General features: G+C 50.1%; 2 protein-coding genes across 2 annotated transcripts; one reads left to right on the forward strand and one right to left on the reverse strand.

Annotated features, from left to right (window-relative positions):
• The first annotated feature begins 302 nt into the window (after positions 1-302).
• FOBCDRAFT_185121 (uncharacterized protein) lies at positions 303-4,377 on the forward strand. The gene is made up of 2 exons (XM_031186598.3): positions 303-2,934; positions 2,985-4,377. The coding sequence occupies exons 1-2, from the start codon at positions 664-666 to the stop codon at positions 3,882-3,884; spliced, it is 3,171 nt and encodes a 1,056-aa protein (XP_031037733.2). The 5' UTR covers positions 303-663; the 3' UTR covers positions 3,885-4,377.
• A 138-nt stretch (positions 4,378-4,515) lies between these two features.
• On the reverse strand, positions 4,516-7,686 carry FOBCDRAFT_225908 (uncharacterized protein). Its single transcript, XM_031186595.3, has 4 exons — positions 6,707-7,686; positions 6,224-6,645; positions 5,039-6,171; positions 4,516-4,980 (listed from the first exon to the last, which is right to left on the reverse strand). Exons 1-4 carry the CDS (start codon positions 7,423-7,425, stop codon positions 4,885-4,887), a joined length of 2,370 nt encoding a protein of 789 aa, XP_031037730.3. The 5' UTR covers positions 7,426-7,686; the 3' UTR covers positions 4,516-4,884.
• Between the last annotated feature and the right edge of the window lie 2,351 nt (positions 7,687-10,037).

Consider the following 10,037-nt stretch of genomic DNA (forward strand, 5'->3'; position numbering starts at 1 on the left):
CAGCAGTGCACTTCGAGGCAGCCTAAAACCCCACTGTAGAACGCCTGGACTGTCGTCAGCGCTGGCACGCGGTCACGCTAAGCTCTTGTTCTGTGGGAGAATGACGACGTACTGTGTGGCGTACGTGGCTCAGGTGCATGAGCGACCTCGAACAGAGTAAGGTCCCTTAGCTTTGGTACGAAAGAGCGGTAAACAGTACTTACTCCTTGCGGCTGATCAGGTGGCCTATCAAGTACCCCAGATGTTCTCATGGGTACCTTATTCCCCGCGACTACTAACACCTCACCTCATGGCATCCAAGTCACCCATGAACAACCATCCTTTATACCAAGTTCATTCTCCCAACAGTACAACCCCTCTCGTTCGGCGTCCCATGGTTCTTGTTCGGGAGGAGCCTTTGTTTGTGATGTTTACTCGCGCGATCCTTTAAGATGCTGCACATTGATGCCATCTCTACTCGGTCGAGGTGCTGTTGACCCTTATATTTCAATACTCCGCCACTCTGCGGCTCTGTCGTCGTTGTCACAGATAATTCATTGCAACCTTTCGCCGCCAAACCCTAATTTCACAACTTGAACACTACAGTTATCTTCGATTCTCGAACTCGAACCTACCGACCAAGACTTTCCGGTATAACGACTTCAGAACACTGAGCAAGGCATCATGGCCTCTCTAGGACACTCGCGCGCAAGCAGTGTGGCCACCGCAGGCTCACACTCCTTGGGCAGCCCCGGCGCATTCAACCATGGCTCAATACCAGGCGGCAATCGAGGAGGCGAATCTCCTTCGAAGGCTCCAATTCCTCACATTGACGATGTTCTCGCTGCGCGGAACCTCGACCGGAACGTGTCTGTTAGGAAACTGCTGGAATCGGCCGAGGCATCATTTAAGCAAGCCGAGATCGCTCGGGAGTTTCGCAGACCGGCCATCGCTCTGAACGAATATATACGAGCATCCATAATCGCCGTCCAATTCATCACCAACCATCCCGAATACCATGATCTCAAAACGAGCCACGGCGATTTTGTAAAAGCTCATAACAATCTACTCACCAAGATCAGCCAGCAGGACCATATATATGCCAAGATCAAGGCCGACATTATTGCGGATAACAAGCGATCTGGTGTGCAACCACGGACTGTTCGACCGAACTCGTCCCAAGGAGGAAGTCGGCCACATACGCCATCAAAATCGACCGTCGAAAGGCCCATATCACCCTCAAAGCATCGATTTGATGGGCATGACACAAATGGTTCTTCTGCTCGAGCAAAACCAGCAATTCAACCGAAACCTCAATCTCTCCATGGGAATGCCATCAAGCCCGGTGCTCAAAGAGCGTCCATTAATGGCGTCCAAGATCTCGCTACCAGGTTTGCCAACCTGAGAGGCCCGCAACCTTCACCAGGTCAAGATCCACGCATCAAGACACATCAAATAACACTCCCAAAGCCGATGGGTCCTAGAGAGATGCCCCCGCCTCGGCCGCCCAAGGTTGGTATTGACACCAGTGTGCCGACTCTACCCAAGATGCCAGATGCCATCTACAGCCCTGCTCGCGGAAGCATTTCAGGAGAAGTAACAAGACCGCCTTCGAGCACACCTCGTAGCATGTATCGCACAGCCTCCACCGTTTCGATACCCGGAACTCCCACGGGCTCATCACAGTCACAAACAGACTATTTTGTTCCTACGCAAAGTTATTCGAACAACTCTATTCCTCCGGTTCCCCCGAGCAATCTCAATGGCTCTGTAAAGATTCCAGAAGGCGATGCCATTTCTCCGGAGGAATTGTACCAAGCTATGAAAGCTAAGGGGGGTATTTTGATAATAGACATTCGCATGAGGGATGATTTTAACGAAGGCCATATCATGTCGTCGTCAACAATTTGTATTGAGCCTAGCATCCTGCTCAGGGATAATCTCTCTGCAGATGAGATTTCTGAGAGCTTGATTCTCTCCCCTAACCAGGAACAATCGCTTTTCGAACAACGGCATACCTACGACCTGGTGGTCTTCTATGATCAAGACTCTGAAGAAATTCCCGAACACCCACGGAATTCTGACGACTTGGTAATTATATCACTCCATCGAGCTTTAGTTCACTTCAATTTTATGAAGGAGCTCAAAAACACGCCCAAGATTCTCAAGGGAGGTCTTGATGCTTGGGTTGACTTGATGGGGCCGGCATCTCTGGGCTCGACTACTTCAACAACGAACAAAACGGTGCCCTTGGAGCGCAATCGAAGCCGGTTATCAGCTATCGAGCGACGGAGGTCAAAATATATCGCCAAGCCTCTCAAGCCTGACGAAGTCAAGGTGTGGCAAGAGACACTCAAAAACGACGACGATATGCAGACAGCATCATCACCCAACTTCACACGTACTACAGAAGACTTCCTTCGAAGATTCCCGCCAGTGTCTTTGGAACAAGAGTCTATGACTTCTCCGGAAGAGAAGCCCCGGAATCGCCCCGTTTACGGGCTATCTCACAAGGTTGACCTCTACACAGACTTGCCCTCACCACCCACAAGACCAGCTCCCGCTTTACCGCGACGAAGCTACAGCGGCCTCACCGAAGGGAGGGACGAGAACGAGCTTTATGGCAACAATAACGCAGTTGTTCCGGCTCGTCCTTCAAGAGCGCCAACTATGAAGGCCGTGGAGCACCAATCCACAGGGGATTCGGCCAAATTCTACACTGGGCTCAACAATCCCAACAACTGGTGCTATGCCAACAGCACACTGCAGAGCCTGCTCGCTTCACCTGAGTTTGGAAGAGAACTGGCAAACTCGGAATGGGTCAGCAAATACAAGGCGCCAATGAAAGATGATGAGAAGATTGAGCAGCCGCAGCTCATGATTCGTATTATCTCAAACCTGTTCCACTGGATGAGTTCAGGCAAATTTCAGGTCATGATGGCCCAGACACTCATGGTAAGTTAATCACAAACTTTCAGACAAGAACCAAGCTAACAGAACTATAGAACTACTCGCATCACGTTTGTACCCAAAGCCGAAGCATCGAGCAGTTTGGTGGGAGTCAGCAGCAAGATGCCCAGGAGTTCATGTCTTTCGTGATCACTCACCTGCACGACGAGACTAATACACGCCGAGATCGAAAGGGCACTGCTGCCCAGCCAGATACTAAGCACCAGTCTCTTGTGAAGGCTGCCGTCCAGTACTGGCAAAATCACCTCGAATACAATCGTTCTATTGTCGACCGCTACTGGCGCGGTCTCGAGCTATCAACCGTCGAGTGCTTCGAATGTCACACCCGTACTTATCAGTTCAACCCTATTGATGTTGTTCCTGTCACAGTGGGAATGGGGCGTGGCATGACTCTCGAGCAGGTTCTCGACCAGTATACATCAGGGAACATCATTAACGATTTCCATTGCGACCACTGCCGCCACCCTACTCGGGCTCAACAGAGTCTCTCCTTTGCTCGCTTTCCATCCTTGCTCTGTGTCGTCTTCCGGCGCTTCCACTACCAACATGATTCCTCGGATTTACGCAAATCAACGGCACCCATCACGTGGGATTTCAACGACACCGACTTCACACGCTACTTCCTCCCTCCTGGCTCTCGCGAGTCTTCATCTGGATTCGATCCCATGGACCCTGCATTCACAGGGCCGTTCCGCTACGAGGCTTATGCTGTAATTGTTCATACAGGCAGTCGTACTGATAACGGACATTACTTGGCGTATGTGCGGGACTCTACATCTCATGACCCTTACGCTTGGTTCTGCTGCAACGATTCGCGCGTGACAAAGGTTCGCATTGGCAGTGGAGACCGCGATGATGTCCAGGAGGAGGTGTTCAAGTCTGGCCGCGACCGTGTACCATATCTAGTCTTCTTCCGTCGCAAGGGCATGCGATAAGGCTATCATCGTATCACTTACTTGCACTCAACAATTCTGGCCGGGTTTGGGAGTTGGATATATCCTCGTGGCTCCTCGCTCCTTTCTTTATGCGTATAGAGGAAATCTGGAACACTGAGAAGCCATGGACATGGACGAATTCGTCGTTGTATTACCTCTCTTCCACCCCCTCCCCCATATCCGTCCGACTCTCGCGAAATGCTACGAATGTTTCAACTTCCTGGAGGGCCTGTCTTCTTTTTTCAGCGCAGCTCTGTTTGATCTATACCAATACTACGCTACTAGTCTAAATGGGTTGTTGTTCCAGTTCCCCCATCGTTTTTATATGAATATAAATCTCGCTAGCTGGCTATCATGGCATTGTATGGAGTAGGTAGCGTGCTCTTTTTTTGGTAAATATGCTCGACCTAGAGTCATGACTTGAAGGAGGGGCACCTGTTTTCTAGCAAATGCTTATTATATCCATATACCAATTGATTGATGATTTGATCTATGTGCTTGAATGGCCATTAGTAACTTCATTTTCATGTGCCATATCTTAGAGCTAGAACCTAACTAGCTGGTTCCGTTTCTCAGACACCAACTGTTTACTGTACCTTCTGGCCGATGGCTGGTATTAATACCGATGTAAACTAGGCCAGGCAAAGAGTTACAATATTCTACGTCTTGAACACCTTTCCATGGTTGCCAGCCAATGGTTCTCACACGCCAAGTTCGATTTACAGAATCACATGTCAGCTCACATCAGATCATCCCCGGCGAAAAAGAGTAGGACCTGGTGAGCAACCATAAAATGGCCCGGAGCCGAGTTCCATTGTCGTTCAAAATTCCCTTCAAGATATCATGAAGCCAACGCCGCAAAAGTAATTACAGACACTGAAAACAAACTCGCATCAAAAGTCGATACACACATCTTTCCATCTTCTCTCTTGGTATCCATTCTTTCGACTTTCAAACCAGATGTTCGACCATTAAATCATCTCACCTATTCAATCGTTAATCACGAGCCGGTGCTCTTGAGGGTGGCAGCGATATCCTTCTTGAAGTGTTCGGTGATCTTGCGTCGGTTCAGCTTCTGAGTAGCGGTGAGGAGTCCCTGGGAGCAAACACATTAGTAAAACTTCTAGCCAGCCAGCGATTGGGATTGTCCTTACATTATCCGATGTCCACTCTTCGTCGGTGATCAAAACGCCAGTGACGATCTCAATACTGCTCAAACCAGCACGTTTCGCAGCACCTTGGAGATCCTTAAGAACAAAGCTGACCATCTTGGGGTTGGTGTGGACGGTATGGAGGTTGTGCTCATCAACACCCAGCTCCTTGGCCTTCTCGTGCAAGACTTTCTCGTTCGGCATGATAACGGCAATAGGGCGTGAGTGCTCGGGATCGGCGTGGACCATAACGTTGGCCACCGACTGGACACCACGGTACACAGACTCGAGTTTCTCAAGGGCGATGTATTCGCCGCCCTGCATCTTGACGAGATTCTTGACGCGGTCAAAGACTCGAAGGTGACCCTGAGCATTGAATTCTCCGATATCACCAGTCTTGAACCAGCCGTCAGGAGTAAGGGCCTTTTCTGTCTCCTCGGGATTGTTCCAGTATTTAGTCATAACTGGCAAACCCTTGATCCAGATCTCACCTTGTGGAACCTTGGCTTCAGTTGAGTAGCCCAGCTCAGGAAGTGCAACAAGCTTGACTTCGCAAGCGCAAGGGGTAGGACCAATGGCATCGGGGGAGAACTCAAGTGGACAGCCTAGAGAGCCATTGGCGCAGGTCTCAGTGAGGCCATAACCAGCCAACATGGGAGCAACGACCAACGAAATGAAGTTCTTTGTACCATCGGAAATACCACTGGCGCCATTCATAGTGAAGCGCATACGACCACCCGTCAGTTCACGGACTTTGCCAAACACGATGCTGTCAAATAAGCTCGCCAGAGGCAGCTTGTTCTTAGAGGCGAACGCCTTCCAGTTGTAGGCGCCCCAGAAGAGGTTCTTGAGGAGAGGACTGGCAGCCTCGAGCTTGGCTGTGATACCCTTCCTCACAGTCTCCCAAATTTGGGGAACGCCAACCATGACAGTGGGCTTGAACTCGCGCATATCACCAGCGCAATTCTTCATTGATGCATCGGAAAGCGTTCGCGGGTTTCCGTATCCAAGAGTTCCTCCAATGTACATAACGAGGTTTTCGAGGGCCATTTCGAAAATATGAGCGAGGGGTAAGTAGGCAAGAATACATTCCTTATCGCTAACGCATTCTTCGACACAGGTGTACAAACTGGTGACTAAGAAGGAACGAATTAGTAAGAGGGCGCAAGATGGTACAAATCAACTCACCTCCAGCAATAAGAGCTTCGTGGGTGATGCAAGCACCCTTGGGCAGACCAGTGGAACCAGAAGTGTACATGATACAGTAAAGGTCGGATGGCTTAGCCGGGTTCGGCTCAACGGGATTATCTTCACCGAGCTGGCGAAGTTCCTCGAGAGTGACGATCTTCAGATCAGGATGATCGGCCCTGAAGGCCTCGAGCTCACCACCCTTGGCAAAGATCGTTCGGTCGTTGACGATGACGGTTTTGACGGACGACTTCTTGATAGGCTCTGAAGCAGTCTTGAGGAGTTGCGAATCGACGTACATGGCGCTACATTCGGTCTGAACGAGAGAGTGCTCAACACCACTGGGACCAAGTGTATCGTAGGCGGTGACAATTGAGATGGACTGTGAGGCAGCTGCGTGGGAAGTAGAGATCCAACCGATGCTACACACCGTGGAGTCAGAAACCAGTGCTTGGATACAGGACCAGTCAATGTTGTACATACCTGGTGGTACCGAAAATATGAAGCTTGTCGTCACTGGTCAAGCCCAGCTTCCGTAGACCGGAGCCAATCTGCAGAACGCGCTGGAGGTACTGTTGGTAAGTCAAGTATTCGAAGCCAGTCAACTCGAAGTAGGACCACTCCTTCTCGACTTCCTGGATCTCGCCATCGACGTTCTTCTTGATCTTCTTCTTCTCAGTGTGCATGTTAATGAGCTTGCGGGCACCGACAGCATGATGGTTGGGGTAGAGTCGAGCGCTGCGCTCAACGACCTGGAAGACGGTCCTGGCATCGGGAGCAGGATAGTTGATGAGGCCGTCCTTGGCCTTGGGGTGACGTCGAGGAATGGTTTCGCCAGGGACCTTCTCGTAGCCAGGAGCCTCGATAGTGAAAGGAGGCTTGTGCACCTGGTGCAGCGGCATTATGCCCGTTGTCCAGTCAGTCATCTTGAATGCGCGGTAGCTACGGAGTAGACGAGGAAGCTGATGAAGGTTGAGGTTTAGGTGATGGTCAATGTGAAGGAGGACAACTTCACAGAATGGCCTGCGATGACGACAGTGGGGGTTGAGTGTGAGGGTATCGTTGAGAGTGAGGAGAAAAAGGGAAAGAAGGATGAAGGGGGAGACTGGTGGAATTAATGTGAGGAAGGGACGGGAAACGAAGCCACGGACGGAGACGAAGTAGGAGAGAGCAGCGCGGGCGTGGAGAAGGAGATACGGCATCTGGTTGGCACACACTAACGTTGGCTGCCTTAATATTAACCTAAGCAATTGGAGCAACAGAACACAACGGGAGAGCTAGAGTGAGCAACCTCGACCTACGTAGAGGCGCTTGCTGCAGGAGAGACACGGCACAGCAGGGAGGTGCACTGAATGGTACAGTACCATCCAAGCCCGGGCCAGGTCGAGGTGGAGATTGTACAGGGGTTCAGCAGCTCAAAGTGCCTCCAAGTATCCTAAGCTCGGTTGATTCAATGTCCATCTGACGCGGTTATCTTAGCATCTATTCAAACACAGGCTCGGCTAACCAGATGCATTGGTTCATTCTTTTCTGTGTTTTACCTTGACTTGCCATACCGAGCTTCCCTTTGTGTCCTGCAGATTGCAAAAATATGAGCTAATGCTGGAATACGACAAGAATTTTGCAGCGGGACTGGATACCTTACCCTTGAGGTAAAGTCTCTCTGGACAGGGATTCGTAAACAGGACCGAGGAGGATCCTGAACGATACCTTGTTCAAGATGGAGATCAAAAGCTGAGCCCTTGACAGACATGAATGATCAAAGTAAGTGGTTCGCGTAAATATAATAGGCCCTTGGCGGGATCAGATTCCTACGCCATTGAGACAAGACTTTCAAAGTCTCTGGCGAGTTAAAAGGCTAATGCCACTGATAAAGGGACGAGTATCACATAATCTCTCCACATAGACTTTCCACAATAAATCCAGTTCACGTGAGAAAAGGTGGTGAATACGATGTCGAACTTTAGACCAGCCGAGATATTCGTAAATCAAAGTCTTGCAGCAATTTCGGAACATATAGGTAAGTACAAAAAGATACAGATGGGGTCCAGAGCAGTATACCCCTTTGGGCTTAGCAGGGATAGCTTCAGGGAAGCTCCAAGGCGCTAAGTCTGCTGGGGAAACAGAGGGCGGGACGTCTTGATTGCGTCACAAATGGAGTCTTCGAAATTGTGCTGGCAGGTTTGCGACCAGAGAGAAATTCAAGACAATGAATGACAAGACGTTAATGGCAAAAAATGGTCGTCATCACCATCAGAGCTCTCGGCTTCTTCGGCGCAACCATTGGTCCAGCGTCATTAATGCTACAGGTGGCAGATCCTTAAGCCAGCGCTCAGTGCTCCCCAGATCCTTGTTGAATCAACGGATCTCGAAAGTCTGTTGCTTGGCCGTTACGTTGAGGCTGGTGCTGGTGTTGGTATTGGCGCGTGCCCCATTCTCAGTCTGTCCCTCACTCAACTTATCTTTAACAGCCAGTAGCCGGTCCTCTCGCCCGTACCATCCGGCGAACACTCATTGTCAGCAGCAGTCAGCACTTTATTATTGTTGTACCGACTACCGACGTGCAAAAAAAAAAAAACCGTTACAGCTTTCCATAACCGAAGGAGAAGGACAAACAGAGTCCAATACGGTCGTGCCGCGAACGCACTGCAAAGCCAAGATTGACCTCCAACAACCAACATAACCCATCGCATGGAACAGATCGGTACATGTACTTCTACAGTACTGCTAGGATCAGCGACGGGATGCTGTGCCTTACACTGCGTTTAGCACTATAAACGCCACACTTAAATCATTTTCGCCCTATGGAGAACTGAAGATGGCATGTCTCCAGCTCAAAGACCTTCTGATCCAGGGGGACCATAGACACCCATGCAACCCCAAAAAGTCAATATGTTCCAAAATAAGGGAAAGCTGTCATGTTTTCGAACCATTTCCCCCAACACTCTGAACAATTACACAGCGGCTTGCCTCGCCGGGAGGCACCGGACCCTATCAGGGAGCTCGTTGAGCTGCCGGCGACACACGTGCCTCGAACGCAATCATGTTTGACAAGAAATGCATGTATCACCAAAAACGCCACAGACACCTCAATCATTTCTTTGAATCCAGATTCATCAAGACGCATATCAGATCCACCGTTGAGACCCCGCTGGCCGGATCTCCCTCCGCTGCTCCCCCGGACTCTTCAATGCTGGGCAGAGAAACAGGCTCAGGGAGTGCCTTGCAGATGGGATCAATCGCCGAGTTGACATTGGCTGTGGACGCTGAGTCTCCTCTTTGATGCTGGTCAATCAGCTATGTTACGTTCCGCTGACCTAAACCAGCCGAGGTGAATGCTTGTTACAGGTCGCGTGGCATGTGTCAATGGGCTTGCCCTTAACCTACAGTATTTCGTAAAGAACCAATATGTTTCCGCGTTCTTGTCGTCGCTTTCCTAGTCTTGATTGCATTCATGCACTGCCACTCTGGGTTTCTCTTGGCGTCTAAACCTGTGTGCATACAGACGCCACCATTTGGGAGCCAAGCATTTACTAGGTTGCTGCTAGGCTACCCCATATTCAAGCTCGTTCGTAGCCAAGACCTGGCGATGGTCAGGTGTTACTGGTGAGGGGGTGGACGTGACCGTTTAAGGAATATACCTTGTTGAATACAGTATATGTTCAGATTATGAGACTTTCGGGTCGAGAGACTTTTAGAATCCCGGCAAATTCAGGATCAGTTGGGGACTGTGAACTTGCTGGCAGGCCCCACGAGCTGTCACCATAGTCCAGTGTAACCCAATCCTTCAATCCTTTAAACTAGCTGAGATGTT

Source organism: Fusarium oxysporum, chromosome VI (assembly GCF_013085055.1).
Source record: "Fusarium oxysporum Fo47 chromosome VI, complete sequence".
NCBI lineage: Eukaryota > Fungi > Ascomycota > Sordariomycetes > Hypocreales > Nectriaceae > Fusarium > Fusarium oxysporum.

What these genes read in the sequence shown, in the direction of transcription:
- FOBCDRAFT_225908 (XM_031186595.3), bottom strand. Translation starts at nt 7,425, where the DNA reads ATGCCGTATCTCCTTCTCCACGCCCGCGCTGCTCTCTCCTACTTCGTC. An exon ending in CATATTTTCGGTACCACCAG is followed by an intron (nt 6,646 to 6,706) that starts GTATGTACAACA and finishes CACGGTGTGTAG; the next exon opens with CATCGGTTGGATCTCTACTT. An exon ending in AAGAGTGGACATCGGATAAT is followed by an intron (nt 4,981 to 5,038) that starts GTAAGGACAATC and finishes GTTTGCTCCCAG; the next exon opens with GGACTCCTCACCGCTACTCA.
- FOBCDRAFT_185121 (XM_031186598.3), top strand. Translation starts at nt 664, where the DNA reads ATGGCCTCTCTAGGACACTCGCGCGCAAGCAGTGTGGCCACCGCAGGC. An exon ending in TGATGGCCCAGACACTCATG is followed by an intron (nt 2,935 to 2,984) that starts GTAAGTTAATCA and finishes ACAGAACTATAG; the next exon opens with AACTACTCGCATCACGTTTG.